At 42.2% G+C, this 21,018-nt stretch overlaps 4 protein-coding genes across 4 annotated transcripts in view; 2 read left to right on the top strand and 2 right to left on the bottom strand.

The window, feature by feature from the left end:
- Positions 1 to 962: 962 nt before the first annotated feature.
- Positions 963 to 2,897, bottom strand: saysd1 (SAYSVFN motif domain containing 1). Its single transcript, XM_069708498.1, has 3 exons — positions 2,539 to 2,897; positions 2,056 to 2,357; positions 963 to 1,421 (listed from the first exon to the last, which is right to left on the bottom strand). The coding sequence occupies exons 2-3, from the start codon at positions 2,293 to 2,295 to the stop codon at positions 1,098 to 1,100; spliced, it is 564 nt and encodes a 187-aa protein (XP_069564599.1). The 5' UTR covers positions 2,296 to 2,357; positions 2,539 to 2,897; the 3' UTR covers positions 963 to 1,097.
- Positions 2,663 to 4,915, top strand: grcc10 (gene rich cluster, C10 gene). The gene is made up of 4 exons (XM_069708499.1): positions 2,663 to 2,668; positions 3,011 to 3,064; positions 3,774 to 3,950; positions 4,421 to 4,915. The coding sequence occupies exons 2-4, from the start codon at positions 3,013 to 3,015 to the stop codon at positions 4,558 to 4,560; spliced, it is 369 nt and encodes a 122-aa protein (XP_069564600.1). The 5' UTR covers positions 2,663 to 2,668; positions 3,011 to 3,012; the 3' UTR covers positions 4,561 to 4,915.
- A 66-nt stretch (positions 4,916 to 4,981) lies between these two features.
- On the bottom strand, positions 4,982 to 13,127 carry LOC138626679 (cytospin-A-like). The gene is made up of 12 exons (XM_069708497.1): positions 12,713 to 13,127; positions 11,662 to 11,783; positions 9,301 to 9,774; positions 8,390 to 8,463; positions 7,604 to 8,205; positions 7,436 to 7,523; positions 7,236 to 7,311; positions 7,107 to 7,143; positions 6,595 to 6,691; positions 6,306 to 6,422; positions 5,987 to 6,046; positions 4,982 to 5,789 (listed from the first exon to the last, which is right to left on the bottom strand). The coding sequence occupies exons 2-12, from the start codon at positions 11,699 to 11,701 to the stop codon at positions 5,700 to 5,702; spliced, it is 1,755 nt and encodes a 584-aa protein (XP_069564598.1). The 5' UTR covers positions 11,702 to 11,783; positions 12,713 to 13,127; the 3' UTR covers positions 4,982 to 5,699.
- A 4,548-nt stretch (positions 13,128 to 17,675) lies between these two features.
- The window catches only part of dlgap2b (discs, large (Drosophila) homolog-associated protein 2b), a 67,378-nt gene continuing 64,035 nt past the window's right edge, over positions 17,676 to 21,018 (top strand). The window contains exon 1 of the mRNA XM_069708526.1: positions 17,676 to 17,694. The gene's annotated coding sequence lies outside the window, so the exon portion shown is untranslated. The remainder of the gene's footprint in view (positions 17,695 to 21,018) is intronic.

The raw sequence follows: 21,018 nt of genomic DNA, 5'->3' as shown, positions 1-21,018 counted from the left end.
TCTAACAACGGGGTTTCAAACGAATACGGAAGTAAATAACGGTGACGTATCTTGTTTTGTGTTTGAAACACGTTCTCTCCGGGGGAGAAGAGACACGACGGGTCCTAGTGCCCCCCAGGTTTCACTCGAGGGGGAAAAGGGGCCGAGGGTTCAAATCCTTTCAGATATTTGTTTGACATTTTGTCTAATGTTCATTACTTTTCCCTTTAATAATTTTTTTTTTTTATTGAAATAGAATTACATTTCTTGAGTGTTAAATAAAAAATAATAATAATTGTCTTTCCTTAATTTAGGTTAGGTTAGGTAGTTACTTTATTAATCCCAGAGGGGAAATTTTTCCGCTACAGCAGCATACAGAAGCAATAAGATAATAATAGAATAATAGAAAGCAATAAAATAGCAGTAAAAATATAAAATGCACAGTATATACAGTACAGTATATATCTATATATATATTATATACAAACAACCAAGAACACAGACAACAGTGTTATTGTTGTGTGATGGATTAATTTTTATTTAATATTTAATTTTAAATGAATTTAATTTCTTTAAAAGCACCACTACAAAAACACAAACAAATCCATTGCCCTGTGTGTTGCAAAACTTTACGTTTTGTCCCGTGGGGCCTTAAAAAGGCAATTTATTATTTGGTGATTTATCATTTATAGCAAACATGTTCTTGTAAAAGCAGATTACAACTCAATTCCTTTTAGTGTATCCGGCTCAACATTAGCTGCCGTTTCGCTCCTAAATAGTATCCCCTTATTTTATTTTTTTTTGAACCAAACCCACATTTATCAGCACGGAAATATGGCGATGCATGTTCAAAGTGAAAGACAGATCTTACAACTTGTAACACTATATTAGGGACATGTCAACCCACCATAACCCTGCACGTCCGGTATCTGTGACACTATTACAGCGCTTCAAAGACATAAAAACAGAAACAGGAATACAACTGTAAGTAGGCCAATACCAATTTAATGTGTTACACACAAACGTGAATTACAGTAGATTTCTGATGAAAATGAACATCGTTCAAATGGCGAAAAAGACCTGCTCGTTGGTGTGAAATGTCCAAAATCACGAGCTCTTCATCTGTTGGCCAGAGGTCTGTAACCCATCTCCCCCTCCAGCTGCTCAGCAGTGAGCGAGCCCAGCAGAGGCTGACAGTCTGGGTTGAAGACCGAATAGGCGCTCAGTTCTCCGGGCTTTCGGGGCGCTGGGCTGCGGAGTCCTTCGTAGAGCCAGTAGAAGAGGGAGATGACAAAGAAAGGCAGGCCGAACTCCAGGTTGACAAACAGACCCAGCAGGACCAGCCACAGCAGCACTTTGAGCAAAATGAGGTTGGAGAGGACGAGCTGTCTCGAAGCCAGCCACCTTCCCGGAGAGCTGTCCAGCAGCCAGTCGCCACGGCTCTGCAGAGGACACACAACAGAGGGTCGGCGTCTCGCTGTTTGAAAGCAACAAGACAGGAAGTCGTTCTTGCCCGGGGCTCCCAGACTCCAGATCTAATCTGCCTTTGCTGCGCCGGTCACTTTTTATTTTTATTGTATTTTAATATATCTGGCTGCTACGAAACTTTAATTTCCCTCCGGGGATGAATAAAGTTATCTATCCGTCCGTCTGTCTGTCCATGTCAGCGGATGTTAACCCGGAGGATTGAGTCACAGGATTCACATTTATGATTCACACCATAGGAAAGTGTGGAAGAAAAAAAAACAACAACAACACGTCCTACACAAAATATATCATCGTTTTCAAATCTGACTCGCTGCCGACAGCTCGTAGATCATGTCAACCTGATAGGTATTCACAAAGGCACTTTAACTTGAACATGCTTTTTTTTTATTGTGGCTTTTAAATTGTGTTTGAAACACTTTACTAACGAGTGCCAAGCAGTAAATTGACAACTTACCGTTCACAGACTCACACGTAACAAGTTAGTTAAGTTTGAATTAGAAAACTAATGGAAGTTCACTTTTCTTTTCTTTTTTTTTTACTTTTTTTCTCCCCACATAATTTAAGATGTCATCTGAGGGATCAACTCACGCTGCCTGGAGGAGCTGCAGCTGGCTCGTCTCCCGTCACCACCACCACCTCCTCCTCCTGCACCACCACCTCCTCCTCCTCCGGCGGCGGCGGCTGGCTGCCGGCTCCCGGGGTTGTTTCCGACTGAGCAGCGGTGTCTTCCTCCGTCAGCTCTCCGGACTGCGGACCAGCAGCTCGCCTCTCTTTAACAACATTTTTAGCCTGACGTCTGGCTCTGAAACTCGCGAGCTTCTGCTCCATCGACGCTGAACCGCCGACCAACGTTTGTTGGGTCGACGTGGACGAAACAGCTGATTGGACAACTCGTTTAAAAAAAAACAAATAAATATTTAAAAAAAAAAATTATTATTATTTTTTTTTTAAAGTTCACGAACTTACAAACGATTTCTAAAGCTATAAACGTGTCTGTGTTTCACTTTAACTACATTTTGGAGAGATTTTTTTCCCCCCCGAAGCTTCCAGTTTAGCAAGTTGTTTGTTTACCTCTGACGTTGACGTCTCTCAGAAAAGCAGGAAGTGGTGTCGTACGACGTCGCCAGCTGTCGTAAAAAAAAAAAATAATAATAAAAAAAAAAAAGGTCTGGCGCTACAGCTAGGTTGTTTTTCAACAGTGGTGAGTCTCCAAATCTTTCCTCTTCAAATGTTCAGCGGTTGATTTCTTTAGAGAAAACGTGTCTTTTAGATGTGATAAGCGTCTCCTAAGCTGCGGTTTAGTCAACATTTTAAGATCCTGTTAGAAAGTAAACGATGTTTGGAGCTCGTCGCCGCAAACGACCTCACGTCGTTATTTTTAATCCATCAATCGGTCGTTGTTTTTGTTGTTGTTGTTGTGTTTGATCATTTTTTTTAATATATATATATATATATTTGTGCTTTACTCCCGTTTCTCACTGCTACAGTTACCGGATGCAGTTTGCTCTGATCCCTTTGTGTGCTCCCCGTGTTTCGCCTGCAGACATGGCCTCAGCTCCGGCACAGCAGCCCACCCTGACTGTGGAGCAGACCAGAGGTGAGACGAACCGCTTTACGTCAGAGCAACTCCCCTTTGACTTCTTCTCAGCTGATCCGCATCGTTGCTGCATAAATTGCCGGACGAGCACTTGGGAGAGTTTTTTGTTTTTTTTCATATTTTATTCTGGCACTAGCTGCTTCTTGTAGTTTTTAAATTTTTTTTTTTTTTTAAAGATGTCACAGCCGTCCACTTTTATTTATTTATTCTTTTATTAAATGCAACGCAAAAAGATAATCCACTAAGGGAATAACACAAAGACAATATGAGCAGTCAATACAGTTACAGGTTAGGGTTAGTTTTTGTGTGAGTTGATGTTAATATGTGTGTTAGTGTAGTGTAGCCTTTGTGTGTGTGTGTGTGTGTGTGTCCACTTTCACAGGCCAATGATTTTGTTACCACCAATGTGGTGAAAAAAAAAAGAAAAGAAATGATCCGATAAGTCATTACGAATAGAAACTCTCAAATTAGTGACTTTATTAGACACAATAAAGAAAGACTCAAAATAAAGACTTGATTATCTCCAAATAATGAGAAACTTTCTATATTTCGACTCACAATGACCTCCGTTTGTTCATTTATTTGTGTCGGAAAGAGTTCACTAGTCATGAAATGCGCTGCGTAAAAATAAATCAACCTGCCTTGCGGAGCAGCCTCTGACGTGGTGTTTTGTCCCCCCCCCCCCACCACCACCACCACCCCCCACCAGTGGTGCTGAGTGAGGTGATCCAGGCCTTCTCGGTGCCGGAGAACGCTGCACGGATGGAGGAGGCTCGAGAGAGTTCCTGCAACGACATGGGGAAGATGCTGCAGCTCGTGCTCCCTGTGGCCACTCAGATTCAGCAAGAGGTCATCAAAGCCTACGGATTTAACAACGAGGGAGAAGGTGAGCTGTCTTCATCTTAAAAAAAACCCCAAAACAAACAAACAAAACAAAAAAAAATGCCAGTGTCATTGCAGTTCATTATTGATGAGTTGATGAGTTTAGATTCTTATTTTCAGTCGCAGTCCTATTCGTGTTTTTTTTTTTTTTTTTGCACCGTCAATTCATGACTTCTTCATGCAACTTCTTCCTTGTTCCTCATGTTCACATTTTTTTTTTATTTTTATTTTTTTTATCATTTTCTTCTTCTGAAGGTGCTCGCACATAAATATAATCTAAAAGCACTATTGGTCACCCACACAATCATATTATCATATTATCATATTATAAATTCACAGCAGTGTCTACCAGTTTTAGATGTTTAAATCTTTATTCATCGTGTAATGCCATCGGGGAGATCAGCTACCTCAGAGAACTATGAGCCCCAGAGGATGTGATTCACCATGTTGATCCTGGCTCTGCTTCACTTGTAGGTGTCCTTAAATTTGCCCGACTGGTGAAGATGTATGAAACCCAGGACCCTGAAATTGCAGCCATGTCCGTTAAGCTGAAGTCTCTCCTGCTGCCGCCGCTGTCAACGCCACCTATAGGAGGCGCCATTCCAGCTTCTTAGGAATTATTTATGTTCATTGGTCAACTGCGAGGTTACTTTTATTTAACGCGTTGGATGTACTTATTACTACAAATGTATTACCAAGATCACGTCAACCATTTTTGTTTTTTTTGTGGAAAAGGCAAAAGTTTCGAAACACTAATTACGGTCCATGAAAGACAACAAACCATATTTATATCGTGGTTTCATTTGAACGTCCTCGTTGAATCATCGCTTTAATTATTTAGGATTTGTTACATGTTACACTACGACCATTTTCTTTGTCACTGAACTTTATTTACTTTAATGCCATCTTTTATACCATTTTTATATGCTGTCAAATGTTGTTTTGTTGTATATTAAAAATGTAATTGTTTCCTCTGATTCTGTGTGGCATTAATGGAGAAAAAACAACAACAGATTTCCATGTATATAACTTTATTATTTCTATAAGTCTTCATAAGTTAACTAAGTTTTTAAAAATACTAGTTACACACATTTACTTTGTGGAAAATATACACATTTCCTCAGAGCCAACTGTCCTCCGACAGTCTGTGTAATATTTATGGTTAAAACATCACTATTCGAACATATAAAATCTAAGTACATGTCTGCTCTCGGTCTTTGTTTTGTGGCATTTGGATGCATGCATGCATTATGACAGTATCATGGCAGGAGAAGTTCATGGTAGAAATAAATATAAGTCAAGATAAATAAACTTAAGTGACCTAATTAATAATAAAGTGCAAGCTTTTTTTTTTTTCCTGAAAGGCAAAACGGTGCAAAACCAGCACACCCGGTGATGTGACGGTGGAAGTGGAACGAGTTGTTGAGCAGTGCTGAACTTTTGTGACGCGCATATTCACCCAGCAGCTTTTCAGATGCATTGTCCCCGTGATGTATGTAGAAAAATAAAAGTTCTCGGCGGATGAGACGCTGCTCGTTGTCTTCCTCCCGAGAGTCGGCCGACGGCCGTTTCTGTTTGAACGATACATTAAAATCAAGTCATGAAGTCTTCATACTGCCTGCACGCTTTTAGATCCTGTCTGATGAGCGCCATCTTGTGGTGAACAGGGCTTCAGTCCTTCAGCTGCTGATTCACAGTGACGGGCGGAAGAGCGAGATGAAGGAGGGCGATGATGACGACGACGACGACGACTTCACAGCTCAAAGTGACGGAAAATGCTCTCGACGTACGCCAGCACCCTCTGCCAGTCCGGCCCGTCGGCCTTCAGCATCTCCTCCACGGTCTTGTCACGCAGATGGAAGGTTGTAGGAGCAGAAAACACGTTACTGGTGAAGAAAACTACGCTCGCGCTGTAGACTGATCAGAAATCTGAAGTTACAGTGTTAGTTTAAAATGGAATGATTTGCAATGTACACAAATACATTTTGTGTAAACCTGCACTGAACATTTGAAGTGCAGTGCAGAGAGTGAAACTCTCACCAGTGTGGCTGCGATCCCGACAATCTCTCCCGTCTTAAAAGCAAGGTTCAGGTTTTCCTTCTGGGGGAAAAAAACAAAACAACGGCAGCTTTTATATCAACTCAAATACACACTTTTACAGGTTTTCTTTTATGGATTCATGAATTTGTAGAATATTTACATGTAAGCCTTTTATCAGTTCATGCAAGACATTTGTGGCTGGATAGTTAATTTCTTTTTACCTCTCTATATATAAAATACCGTGTCCAGTCTTTGTAGATGAATTTGACATGTGATCATAGTTGTTACATAATCTCCTTGCCTGTTTGCACAGTTTTACCTTTTCATCTGGGTGGAGGCTGTTGTAGGGGACGTGAGTTGGTAAATAGGTGTGATAAACAGCACAGAAAGCCAAACCATCTTCCCAGCTGCTGCTGAAGTTGGTGATCTCAATATTCTGTCACAAAGCATTCAAACATTATGAAACAGTGTTTTAAAAAGGGAGTATATTTGTTGGTTGAGTTATTTCATTCACGATTGTTTGCCACTGAGGTCCGCCGGTTACACACGTTCACGTAAGTAAAAATACCTCATTAGTATTAGTATTAGTGTAAATGTTCCTCTCTAACCTTATAGCCTTGCGTACGACTTTGGCACCAGCGCAGCAGGGAGTTTCTTCTGGAGCCGCCATGACGCCTCAGCAGAGCACTGAAACCATCTTGAGGTCTGTACAGGCGAGAAAACATTATAACCAGCAATCAGTTCTTTGCTACAAACTTTTCAGAGAATAACTTTGTCTAACAGTTTTCTTAACACCGTCGCAAATCCCTTAACCAGAGAACAGTGACATAAAACTTACCACAAACACTTGAAAATATATATTTTTTTAAAGCGTAATATATTAAAGGAGGATATAAAGATGTTTTTAGCTTAGAAAACACAGACGTAGTACAAATTGTCCTTTTTTTCTGCAGATTAAAGTGTGTCTCATGATGTCGTTATGGTCTGAATGTGATTTAGTTTTTTCTGAACATGCTCAACACTCATCTGCCTCGCTGCCTCTCTCACAGACTTCTGTGTCTGCAGAAATGTCATGTCAGTAAAAACAAAACAAAAGAAAAAAGGCTTAACAGCCACTTACTTGACGAAATCTGAGCTTTGATCGTCGTCCTGTTTTCCTGCAACACATGAATGCAGCCGCAGTCATGCGACTGCTCACTCAACTATGTCCAGGAAATATAAAAGGTGGTCTGACAGGTTAAAAGCTCACCTGTGTAAAAGCTGGACCAACTGTCCTGCCGCTGTAGAATACGATCCGTCCTTCTCCCTTTTGATGGCTCTTCTTTCTGAGAGGAGTTGAGAAAAGACACAATGAGCTGATTCTACACAGGACAACGTCGATCTCATCAATGCCTCCAAATATTCCACGTAATCCTGCTGGTTTACTTATCGGTTCATGGGGTGTCGTACTTTGCATAGGGGCAACGTGGTGCTTGTGTTTTTTGAAGCCCCGTTTTGAGTAGAGGAGTCGGTTGGAAGAGGGAGACGAGAGAGACTCCTACGAGACAGAAATGTGCGTGTTTGAAAAGATTCGGTTGTTGTAAGGTGACCGTGGTGTGAACTTTCACGTCGACTCACCAAGATCGTTCAGACAGCATCACGATCCTCCGTGGATCTCTCTGTCCACGTCCATCTTCTCTCTTCTTCTCCAGAGCAGCCAGACTGCGAATGTATCCCTCCGCCACGCCTTTCCCCTTCAGCTGCCCGTTTCCCGATTCATTTACCTCCTCAGCGTCGCGAGCTGCGTCTTCAGCGTCCTCCTCTTGATCTGCTTCATTCTCATCTTCAGCTTCAGCCTCCGATTCAGCTTCCCCTCTAACTTTCTGTATAGTGTCCCCATGTCCGTCCTCAGAGTTTTGTCTCTCTGCCTGTTGATCTGATCGTCTGTCCTTCACCGTGCAGATGGTCCTCAGAGCGTCCAGCTCTGCTCGCTCCTGCCGCTGCTGCAGAGTGAGTTCAGTGAGTTTGCAGCAGACGTATTTGTGCTCGTCTCTCAGACTGTCCAGCTCTCGGTCCGTCTCCTGTTGTCCGCTCAGGGCCCGAGCCAGCTGCTCCTCCACGGCTCCGTGGCTCTCCTGCAGCAAACCGAGAGCCTGGTCCGACTCGACCCGCAGCCGGTCGGCCACGGACACGGCGACCTGCAGGTCACACTGGAACTGATGCCACTCCAACCTCTCTGTCTGATAAAACAAAAGAAACACGGTCATGATTGATGATATGATATATTTGAAATAGTTATAAAAAAAAATAAGACGCAAGAATGACAGAAAAATAAATGCTGTGTCTTGTGTTTTCGGTGTTGTCTCCAAGGACCTCAGGTAGTAAAAAAAAAAAAAACAAAAAAACACTGAAGTAAGAACTCACCCTGAGAGTCTCCCTGAGTTTGTCCACCTCCTCAACCAGCTCTTCTCTCTCTGTTATCAAGCGTCTGAGCAGCTCTGACAAGTTCAAAACACAAAGAAGCAAATCAAAATCACACAAGGTTGAAAGAAGACTGATTTAAGTCTGACAGCTGTAATCAGTACAGGTGGAGCATATTATTTATTATTAGAGTTTCATCAGCGATACAGCACCAATAAAATGCTTCAGATAAAAAAAATTAAAAAAAAAAAAGACCAGACCGATCACATTAATACTGACTCCGTTTTATGTGTAGAGCATGTTTGGACGATAGCAGATATTGAAGTGGAACATTAAACTAACAATATAAAACAAAACAAAAAAGTGTACTGATGCAAGAATGCAGATGAAAGTGAGGTTCCAGCCAAGTGTGCTGCGGACACTAAAAAACTTCAGCATTGAGAATTCAGTTTTTAGTAAAGTAGGAGACATCCAGCAAATTGATAAACCAATATTTACATATTGAGGGTTTTTAAAAGAGCGAGAAGGAGTTAAAGAAGAAGAGATCTTCAATAATTGAAGTTACACTTGTAATTTTGTTTTATCAGTAACTTGCAAATAGGCAGGTAAACACATCTGCGTCTGGATACATTAGCAGGATAATCACATCTGATCTGCAGCGTTTGCGTTTCCTCCCAACTGTCATTCAAGCACAGCGTGAGCTTGTTCTGATGCATCTTAAATTGGATCTGATGTTAATCCCAGATGTTAAAGGGATGTTGTACTTGTGTTAAGTTTCTTTTAAGTTTACTTTAAGTAGGAGGAGGGAACGCAAGTTAATGTGATTTCTGGTGCCCGACGGGGGTTAAAAAAAAAAAAAAAAAAAAAGTTGACTTTAAGGAAACAAAAGAAAGAGGTAAACGTATAGGGCCTACCGACTGCTCCCGTGGTGACATCGGTGTTGGGCGTTAGGCCGAGTGAGGCCCTGTAGTGCTCCATCAGACTGAGTAGAACCAAGGTCATCTCCTCTCCGGCTTTCTCCGCCGCAGCCTGCGGCTCCAGCCCGCTGTCTCTCTCCTGCCAGCTCTGCTCTGCCGGCGATCCTTGGGACAGAGGCAGCGGGATGGGAATGCCCAGACTGACCGCCGCCTTCTCGTGTCTCACTCCCGCATCGCTCGCGTTCGTCTCCGAGGAGCCGATGCTGTCCACGCTGATCACGGCCCATTCCGAGGGCGCCGACAGCTTCTGTGTCCAGTCTGCGATTGGCGAGACGGTGGAGGGGGTGGTGCCGCCGGCTGGTGATGGAGTCTGCGCTTTATCGGGGGAAGATGCAGGGGATGAAGCCATGGCAGACAGCTCTGCCTGGGAGGGTGTGGTAGGAGGCGTGTGGAAGAAATCTAGAGGAGAACCTGAGAGAGGGGGGGGAAATAAAAAGAGGTAAAAGAGAAAAAGGCTTTAAAAATCATCTGTGATATGTTGAAAATGTGCTGAATGGGAAGCCCCCCCCCCCTCTTCTTTTTTCCTTGATGCAGATGTAAGCACTCGGTGTGCTCTCCCCTTATTCACAGTGCCGGGCTGACTGATGCAGCAAAAAAGCCTCTCCTGCCAAAGTCCTGGCTGGCAAACACACACTGTTCCCCCATGTGGCAAGATCCAGGAAGAGAGTCGATTTCACCCTGATGCCGCATCAAACAGCTGCTATCACTGCTAGCAGAAAGTGATTACATCCATCATCAGAGCAGCCAAAATTCTGCATTAACTGTGAAACTCCAAAAAAAAACCCAAAAAACAACATTAATAGAGGAATTAATGGCCATTTTTTTCATGTATTATTTGCAGTTTGGGCTGGTTTCTGATCATCAAACATCCTCTCGTGTGTCATCTGTTGGCTGAAAACTATGATTAGATCGATGTGATTTCTGCACAATCCTGACGTTATCCAGTTTATGTTGTGCAGATTTTGGCCGGCCGCAGGGATCTCCGCCTGCTTCGACTCGGACCTTTTCCTCGCCCCCCCCTCCTTGTCCTTGTGTTGTGCTGCAGGGTTCTGCAGACTCGTCGATTCCCTGGCAGCAGTGTGATGTAGTCTGCTCAGCTACAGCAGGGGAGCTATTCTCATCCTCCAGCTGGAGCCGGCTTCCTGCACACTGACAGCCAGGAGACGCAATAACCACGGGCCGCATATTAAACGGCTGCAAGTGGGAATTAAACTGAGTGAGCGGCCGATCGAACGTCTTCAGTTTGAAACGAGAACTGTGAGGCTTCGCGGGGAAACTTCACACCTTAGCCGAGCCGATGACAGATAAAAACTGACGACAAGTCTGATGTTGCCGAATCCGCTGTGGTGCATTTTATTGTTTCACTGGACATTTTCTGTGACCATACAGTTCCTGAAACCAGGATTTCAAATGGACGAAGGTGCATCTACAAATTGCCACGCAGCCTCACTTATTTAGCTTTATACATTTACACACAAATCTCAGGAAAGATTTTTGTTTAGCTTGGTTCAGTGAAGCGTTCTGACTTTCTAAAATTTGTATTTCCTTATTCCTACTTTAATTAAGGCCTAACATGCCTTCTGCTGCCGATGAGGGGTACTTTGGGTAAATAAAAGGTTATAATAAATCATCTTTAGATGAATATAGTCCAATGAAACATCACTGTGCTCACCCGTGTTTAGCGGGTGTGTTGAAGCAACAAAAACCTGCTATTTTAACAGAAAATAAACTGGCTCATGCAAAAGTCTTCTGAAACTTTCCCTGTGTGTATATATCATGTTTGTATGTATTCTGATTTTTATATTCTTTTTTTTTTAAATCATGTTTGTATGTATTCTGATTTTTATATTCCTTTGTAATGCTGAAGAGTAACAAGCACAAACGCTTTGGCTCGGTGACACCTCTTTCAGTGCAAAGTCTGCTGCTGCATCACAAAATAGTGAAAGACTACTTATTTGTTCTGTCTGTAAACCAGTTTATTTTCACTTGGAATTACAGATAATAAAGTTTAATAAAGTGTATAAAAGTGTATAAAATCTAAAAAAAAAAAAAAAAGACACCGAGACGAAGTGCATGTGGCACTTTCTTGGAGCCAGGGGGACGGCAGTCTAAAAATAGTCAGTCGTACAGAATAGTGACCAGAAGAAAGGCGTCACTTCAAAACACGGTGAAAAATGTGCACTGAAGCAGCTTAAAAACAGAAGTATTCTCAACCTTTGTAAGGAGTAAATAATTAATATATAAATAAATAGCAACCATTTTCCATTGGGTTTTAAACAACAGCATTGTCTGTGTTACCTGTAGGACCATGGCTGTCTCTGCCATTCTGGTTACCCATGATCCAGCAGGGATGGGGATCTGGACGGGCTATTCCAGGTGTCCTTCACTGTGTCCTCTGTTTTGTGAGGCCCGCTGCTGTCCTGAAAGAGGAATAAATATCCATCCTTCATGAGTATGACTTAATGCTGAACTTTGATCTGAGCTGATCAGAAGAACAAAGATTTACAGAAAAGAGCCTCACAATCTTTTTATGAAAAATAATGCAAAATCTCCAAACTCTTCCTGTAGTATCCCAATTGACAACAACTACAGTAAATAACTGTTTGCTCTTTATCAAAATCAAAAACAAATTACAGCAAAAAGTCAGTGAAATCTGCCTGGTTAGTTATGTTTCACTGAACATGAAGTAACATAAATATAAAAACAGCTGTACGTGTATTAGGGTGATGTCTGATAACTCCACTGCAGTGCTATAAGGTTATGTCATGGCTGATTCTCTGCCTTGAAGGATCAACCAAACTCCATTCAAAAATCTCGCAATTAAAGGTTGCCATGGTTTTACTAACAGACACACACCCTAAACGTCACAACAAAGACTCGTTACACAACGTGAATATATTCGGGTTAATTCGGCACACATATGATTAACTAGGACACACTACATTTCAAAATTATATGATGTTATATCTGATTTTCACAGGTGACTTGCGACCACCACAGATTACTTGAACAGGCCTATCGGGAGGACTAACTCTCCTAAACTGGTAAATCTACAGGCAGCTTAATGAATGACATGCCGTGTCAAGGTATACTTGTATTCAAGCTTCATATTCCCGTTTCAAAGGAGCCACGCATCATTAAACCGCCCGGTTGGTGAATGAAGTTTGGAGTAAGGATTTTCTTTCCAGTCGTCAATTCGTATGGTCGCAATTTACATTTTATTGAACCGTTTTGGCTGTGACATACGTTGCGTCCTAACCAGCCACCTTGCGCGCACACACACACACACACACACACACACACACACACACACACACACACACTGAGCCTCCAGGTTCAATCGTCCTACCTGCTCAGCCGGCAGGCGGGACGCGGTCCAGTCCGGTCCCCGGTTGTCCGGCGGGTTTCTTCTCGGGGTGTCTCGACACTCGCTGCCCGGCTTTCTGTCGTCTCGTATCCGAAAATCCCCCCACACCCCTCTCGCAGACACACGTCGACTAAGTGACGGTCATGTTTTTTTCCTCCGATATATCTATCATACGCACCACAGAGCTCCAGAAAAGCCACCCAGCATCTATAACTTGACTTCAAATTCCTTATTATATCCAACTCTGCTGCTTCGCCTTTAAATCCAATGCGACAAAAATAGGCAGAAACAAACCGGTTGCGCAGCAGCTGCACGTTGGAGAAACAGCACGAAGGTTGTTAATGACATTATTTAAAGCTGATTTTTAATTTAAAAAACAACAACAACAACAAAAAAAATCGCACAAGATGACGATTCAAAAGACTACATAGCCTGATTGTTATTGTGCAGAATAAAATGCGGTCATTGCCGTCAAAGCGGGCGGTGAGAAAATCCGTGCGAGAAGCTCACACCGGCTGGAGGCCAATTATCTTTTGTTAAATGCAGGTGTGGTGGCACGCGGGTTAACAGGTTATGCTTTGACGCGCCTGCAGGTGTCATCCTGTCACGTTATATCCGTCGCGGCACAACGGATCAAAAACACTCAAACGACCCAAAATAATCTTTAGGAGAGACAACTTTGCTCATTCAGAAAGTCTGAGAGCTTCGGGATCTCCAAGAGCTTCCGCCTGCAGGACGGATCAGCTGTTCAAGTCATAAATACGAAGACGGGTCATTGGAATTGATTCAATATTGAGCATCATACTTGTGATGTTTGTCCTCGCAGGTTTAAAGGGCAACTGTTCCAGGCAGACAAATTAAATGGGAAAACAGGGTGTCATCAAATATGCTTCATTGTGCCATTAAATGTACGAGGAGTACATTACACGGTATCCAAATTGGAAATAAGTTAGCCAAGACAGAGGTCAGAGGTCAACAACGAACCTTTGAGTATGCGTAAATAGAAAAAAAAACACACAAAAAACCACACTGGATGAACTGATAGCTGTAAACAAGTGAAAAGTTCAAATCTGTTCCATATTTTTCCTTTGCTGTTTTGGTTTATTTGATATTCAAATCATTACAAGGGAATTCAAATCACTATAAGTGGTAAGAAAAGTGCTGGAGGAGAAACCATCTTTCAGGAGGAACAGGAAAAGAACATGAAGCATTAATATGCAGAAAACACCACAACAGTAGGAAGGTATTAGTTCTGTATGTTGTCAAGGAAACATAATAAAACGATGAAGATAGATGTGGTCTTGGTTGAGCAGTAGAATTATAATAGAAACAAAATTAACTGTTGCAGAGAAAAAAAAAAAAGAAGAAAAAAAAAGAAGAAGCATAAATGTGCTGCATTGATTCAGCTGATATCGAATACTGTACTGTTCAAAATTACGGAAAGAAACAAGTGGAGAGGGACTGGCTTTAACTTTTTCAGTGCCATGGAGAGAGACAGCTAAAATCTTTAAATATATTCTTTGTTGTGTTTTTGTCCTAAAAACTAAAACAGCGTATAAACACAAAGAGGCTCCACTTTCCTTGGTACCAATTTTTCATACCAGTACACTGAAACAAAAAACGGAAGGTTATCAAGAAATTCCCAATTCAGCATGCAAAAATGATTATTATTATTATTTTTTTTTTGTATGCGATACATATTTTTGTTAAGTAGTAATATTAATGACAGTGCAGATTCTTATGTCTTACCATTATTATTTACCATTATCATTATTGTTGTTGTTTTTGGGTAAAGTCTAATTAAAGTTGGACTGTTTCAGCACCATGGACAGAGAACATCTAAAGAAAATAATCACTGGCGACCTCTAGTGTTCACATTTAGTAATGTAAAGAATAATAAGAGAGGCAATAACATTGGGATTATAGTATGAGGTCTGTTTTATTTCATGCAGTCTACAATAACTTTTAAAAATTCAATATTTGACGTTTTTTTTTGGAAAACATATTTCCTAATTCTTTTGTTTACCCAAATTGAAATCAAACTGTTGGGTAAATGGGGTTACGTTGTTGAAATACACATTGTGGGGTTTCAAAATGGTCTTTTGATTTCTTTTTCCCTCTTTGATATTATTATCTCTGGCTCTACTGGGAGTTATTCATTAAATACATGCAGCATATGAAAAAGAACATTTCAAGAAAAAAGGGGGACTTCTTAAATGAGATAGTTGTGGAAGTTTTGTCAGTCAAAAAGTTTAATAACAGATTTTTTTTTTTTTGGTTTGGTTCTATTCTCTTTGAGACATTAATCTTTTCTTCCCATTTAATCAAAAGCTAGTTGCAGAGTCTTGAAATTGTTGGACTGAGGTAACCCGTAACTTTTGTTTTTCTGTTTGGAAAATACTGGAAGTTCAGATTGAACCGGTCTCTGCAGTGTGAGCAAAGGTTAAGAGATCCAGGCAGTTTTCAGCTTCTTGCTGTTCTCAGCTCTGCACCCACATGATTTCTCAGTGACTTGCAAGACCAGTTTCTTAGCGATCAATCCCATCATGTTTCTTCACGCCAATCCCACTCACTTGTATTACCATAAACATTGTTTTAAGGCTCTTTTAAAAAATTCTACTGCTGGAGAAGTTACCTTGAGGGAAAGCAGAATTTGGTGAATCTTTGGCTCTAAGATGTGGAATGATGTCTTATCCCCCAGAAGGCAGCAAATAGATGACAAATAGAGGGAAACTTAGTTGTAGTGAGATGTTGACTGAAAGATGCAGCTCAGGTGTGGCTTGCCAATGTTAAGATCTGTTTTAAGGGAATACATGATGTGCTTTATAGGTAAACTGCCCCCTTCAAGGAGCTGCACAGCAACACAGCAGTCCACTAGTCAATTGGTTGAACTATTTTGATAACCGATTAATTGTTTTAAATAATTGTTTCATGAGAAAATGCTGAAAGGTTCTGATTCCAGCTTCTGAAATGTAAATACTTTCTGGGTCTTTCAGTCCTCCATGATAATAAGCTGAATATCTTGGATTAATTTTAGGCTGCACCTTGAACTAGAGGAAACACTGGATGATGTTTTTCACCATTTTCTGATATTTTAAAGACCAGACAACTCATTAATTCATTAAAAAAAAAATAATCAACAGATCAATCAATAATAAAAAATAATCAATGTTTGCAGCCCTACAGCAGTCTACCTACGCTGGTGTAACAAGGCTTGGCCCTTCAGTAGCTTCTGTTGAGGGTCAGGATAGGACAGTGTTTTCATTCACACCCCTTAAATATAAAGTTCAACTTCCAGTTATGTATCTTCTGTTAAATCATTTGCTACAAACTATTTTTTATAGGTTTCTTATAACTGATTATTGTCGAACTGATTATTAATTATTGTTAAATCACATCTTATCTTTTACATTTTGGATTAACTTTGACTGTTAAGCAGTTTAAGTAAAGATTATTAAATAAAGAAGGCAATAAAAGATAAATAAAAGATATAATAAAAGATATCAAAATAATGTTACTGTCTTTTAATCAAATGGTTTTAGTTTATATCGCTGAATAAAATTTGGTAGGCAGCAGGATATCTATTAAATCTGGTCGATCAAATGGCTTTTTAAAAAAACAACAACTAGATGAAGCCCTTTGTGTTTAGATTTTCCTTAAAAAACACATTTATTTTCAGTCCCCACTAATTTGAACACAAACCTGTCATTCATACGTGTATTTTCTCTTTAAATAATAAACATTATGTTAGTGGAGTGTTTAGTAGTTTTGCGATTAAAATGAGTCCTTTTACTTTTTAATGCTTTTTTTTTCCTTTTTGCATTTAGAAGTTGCTTGTAACGTTATTTTGTGTTACATTAAATCAAGTAGACTACAGTAGGTGCAGACTTTGTAAAAAAAAAAAAAAATTAAAAAAAAATGGCGTCTGATATAGGCTGCCTTCGTAACAGCAGCAGCGCATCCAGTGACCACAACACCAGCGCGTTATAAGTCATCTCCAAAGAATGAAGTCTGCCGCCGCATCGGGACTCGCGTCGGACAAGAAAACGCATCCAAGCCGCCTCCATCATGGGAAACTACGGCCGCGCTGCTGCAGATGTTTCTAACATGCGGGGCGACGGACGTGCTCATGGATACCAGGGGACATGATCGGCGTTCGCTTGTTTATATCCCGTTTACTATCGAAGAAGAAGTGACCTTCTGCGACGCGGAAGATGTCAGCGCTGAAAAAGGTAAAAAAAAAAGGGGTGTGTGTGTGGGGGGGGGGGGGGGGGGGGAGTGGAGGAAGAGGCACGGCGTCGCGTTTTTTTTTTGTGTGTGTGTGCATGAAGCGAGCCTGCAGCGCAGCCTCTCGTTAATAAGTATTTGTCACCGATGAAGATGATCTCAGGTGCGTCCGCGCGGGCTCCGATGGGAGGTTTTGAATTCGGACCGGTCCGTGTCGCACCTGGCCGCGCGAGGCGGAAAGGTGCGCGTTTCACGGAGTGACCGAAGTTCTGCAGAGCGAGAATGAGTCACCGCTCAACGATCCCTCACTTGTCCGGGTCTTCCTGTTTCCTCCGCCGATCAGTCGATAGCGCTTAACGATGCGCGGTGTGTGTGTGTGTGTGTGTGTGTGTGTGTGTGTGTGTGTGTGTGTGTGTGTTAGGAGGTGCGGGGGAGGTTGGAGGGTGGAGGGCGGGGGTGGTGTCCCCCCCCCCTCCCTCGGTGACAGTCATTGTGAATGGAGGGGACCCACAGCTTCTTCCCTCAAGTTTTTGTTGTTGTTGTTGTTGTTGTTGTTGTTGTTGAGTGCCCACACGCTCCCATTTGTGCTGCTCCCCTCCATTCAGTCAATGTGTGTGCGTGTGGTGACTCAGCCGTATTATACCTGTACTGTATCTGTCATCCATCTTTTCATCTGTCACAGGTGTTACCATGGCTACTGCAGACTCACTGCTGTCTTCTCTTTGAGAAGGACCCAGGTAAGAGGCGGGAGGGGCGATGAAGTCATGTCTTAATGAGATGTCACTCGCGCTAATAGGCGTCTCTTTTTCTTGTTACACGTTGAATTGTGGCGTTTTTAGTGGCTGCGATCTGAAAGAATGACAGTGAAGTGGCGGAAGCTTCCCACTTCTTTTCCTTATTAGTGGACGGTCACCGTGGCAGCTGGTGCTTAAATGCCCGATCGGCATTTAGAAGGATTGCTTTATACTTTATATTTTCCGCTTTAACAATAAAACACAAAACATTTGTGGCCACGCAGTTGCACTCAGTCCGGCCACCCGGATTAGCAGTTAGTATGTCTGTTTTTAATCGTAATTAAATCCAACTTCTGTGTAATATAAAGCGGTATACTCACTCAAGTGCTGGGGTTAAAAAAAACAAACAAAAAAAACTTGAAGTAAAGGTTTATTTAAAGAATTAAATGACTTTATTAACCATTGCAAAGGCTTTCCTATACTTATGTATAAACACACACGTGTACTGGATTTATAGTCTTAAACCACCACCGCCACCTTAAAAATAAAATAAATATACTTGCAACACAAAGCGAAAATATACTAAATATCTTTAGCATGGTCTACGAATAATTCACTTTGCAAAAATGAACTCTTAAGAGTAATATTTGCTTAAAAAAAAAATAATAATAAAAAAAAAAGCCCCTATTAAAATGTCTTTCATATAATGGAACGGGTCTGGACTGGAAGTCACAGACAGGGCGGTAAAGTACAGAGAGACTCACAACGTTTGTTTCCGACGTCTTTTTTTAATTTTTTTTATTTGATTTGTTGTCAGAAAGAAAATTGTAGATTCGTATTTTTTGTATAATTGTTGTTCAAAGTTTAGCAGCCCCTGCTCGGAGTCCAGTATTTAGTCCTTTTCGCTCTCCGCCCGGCCGCCCCGAGAGAAACATCTGACCCTTCGCTCGCTAAACGCCACGCCAGCGACCGCCACGACGGTCGCTGGCGTGCCGGTCGGTCCGTTTACAGCTTTCCTCGCCGCAAAACCGCCGCGCGCTGAGGCCGAGGGCGCGGAACGAAAACGACGACGACGACGACGACGACGTTTTGGGCCTCGGGAGCAAAAACAGCGCGCCGAAAGACGCCGGCAGTGCTGCAGGTCTGACGAAACGTGCATCTCGGTGTACGTGCGCTTCAGCCGGCTGACCGTCAAAGAGAACGGGCGGGTAAAAAAAACAAAACAAACAACAACAAAAACAAACAAAAAAACAACCGGCGAGCAAACCTCAAGATAGCCCGGTGGAGAGTTGTTAATTAGTTCAACTCTGCACGACTCCTTCTTTCAGCAGAGGTCAGAGCACGGAGATCCATCCAAGGGGGGCGGGGGGGGGGGGGGGGGGGGGGGGGGGTCTGCTGCCTGTCTCCAGGCATTTTGTGGGCATTGTAAATGATCAAATGCTGGCTCACCTCAGCACAAACCTCAAATACTATCGGTACCGCCGCCATGCTTTTGAAGCCGAAGGCCAAGATGGAATCGTCACAGAGTAATCTAACGTATGTTTATTTATCGTTTGCCATTAAAGTCGTGTTTATTCCCCCCCCCCTCACCCCACCCCCTCCCAGATATCTACAAAAAAAAAAAAAAAAAAAATCAAAGTGTACTAATGTTTAGGGACATTTATCCACGTGGCTGAGCTCCACCAAACCGGCTGGGAAATATTGGGAGCTGATTGGCTTGAAAGCTGAATCTCCGCGCATTTGCCGAAACAGAAATGGAAACAGATTTACCGACGGTCTTTCGGGCGATCAAATTCAGACACGCGTCCTTCGACTCTTCTCCGCGACCCGCTCGGAACCGGGTCGCGTTCTGCGACGTACCGGGGCGGGTCGGAGAACCCTGATTTACAACAAAAGACCAAAGAGAAACGAGCGCACGTAAAGGAACTGTCACGGCTCCTCCTCCTCCTCCTCCTCCTCCGACGACCTGCGCGTCAACCGCGGGAGCGGGATGGGTTTGAACTCCGCGCCGGTCGAGGTGAATCTTTTTTTTTTGCCGTCCCGGCGTGAAACGGAAGGCTTCGTTGGGAAACGAATTTTGCTGAATGCGGCGGAAAAACGACGGAAACAACAAAAACCTTCGGAGAGGTTCGATTCTTCACCGAAACCGACTCGATTTGACACGTCCGCGCGCTCCGAAGAGAGAGAGCGCCTGCTCCCACGACTGCGTCAGCGCTGGTCGGGATCATTTTGTTTTTCAAAGCACTGGTCCGAACCTCCGCAGAACATTTCTTAAAATGAATTCAATTTGTGTTTTACACATTCGAAGGATAACTTAGATTATCGCCATGATTAAACGTAATCGGAAAATGTCGGCAAACTGTATGCGAGGCAAGGAAAGGAGAATCCGTTAACACCCATTAAGTATGCGTTCGCGCCAAACCGAACCTTCTCGTCGCAAAGGAGCGCGTCGGTTGGCGCGCGGCTCGCGTAAGGGTCCGACATTTTGATGTCGGGGTTCGTCTGTTTTCACACACGGAGGGCGTTTCGTTATTAAAAAAAAAAAAAAGAGCTGACGGTGGCGTTTCAGCCCAGAGATTATCTGAGAGTTAATCACAGGTAGGGTCCTACTGTGATTTTTTTTTTTTTTACAGGCTTTTGTCAGCACAAAGGCTTGTGATGAAGTGAGTGTAGATACGGGACCATCTCGCCTTGTTCGATGTGTGTAACCTAAAGAATTGTTAAAGTTTTTTTCTTTTGTTTTTTCTTTATCAGCCACCTGCAGAAGTTGCTCTTGATCGTACCTTAGTCATCATGTTCTCAAGGTTGTGTCAGAGTGGTTAATGATTGCGCGGACGTGATCGTTTGGTGGGAATATAAAGCGCGTATCAGACGCAGTGATGCCGTTCGTGACTTGTCTATCGGGAAAAAGAGCTTTACGCTTTTAAAAATAAAAAAAATAAAATAAAATAAAAAAATGAGCAAGCTGAACATTTGAATGTTTATTTCTGTGGTTTTTGAACAATAACCGGGTTGCACCACTAGGTGGGACTGTTTACTTTGATAACATACCCGACTGCAGCTATGACATACCTGCTGGTGCATTTAAAAAAAAAACTGGACATTTTCACAAACCAGTGCAGACAGGGTGCTGTGTTGAATTTAGGAAGAAAAAAAAAGAAAAGAAAAAAAAAACCCACAGTTGGGTCAAATGTGCTGCTCCGGTGCACAATTAAATTAACAAGTACGAGCTAAAGAATCACAGGAGCTCTCAATTTGCACAGCATGTGTGTCTGTCTGTAATTGGAAATGTCCTAAATTAAATGAAACTCTTTTGAAAATCGAAAC

The sequence above is a fragment of the Brachyistius frenatus genome, unplaced genomic scaffold, assembly GCF_029030835.1.
Source record: "Brachyistius frenatus isolate BFR_SWC_R1_liver_20210118 unplaced genomic scaffold, ASM2903083v1 Contig_76, whole genome shotgun sequence".
NCBI classification, from domain to species: domain Eukaryota; kingdom Metazoa; phylum Chordata; class Actinopteri; family Embiotocidae; genus Brachyistius; species Brachyistius frenatus.
This window is presented reverse-complemented; position numbering and strand designations above follow the sequence as displayed.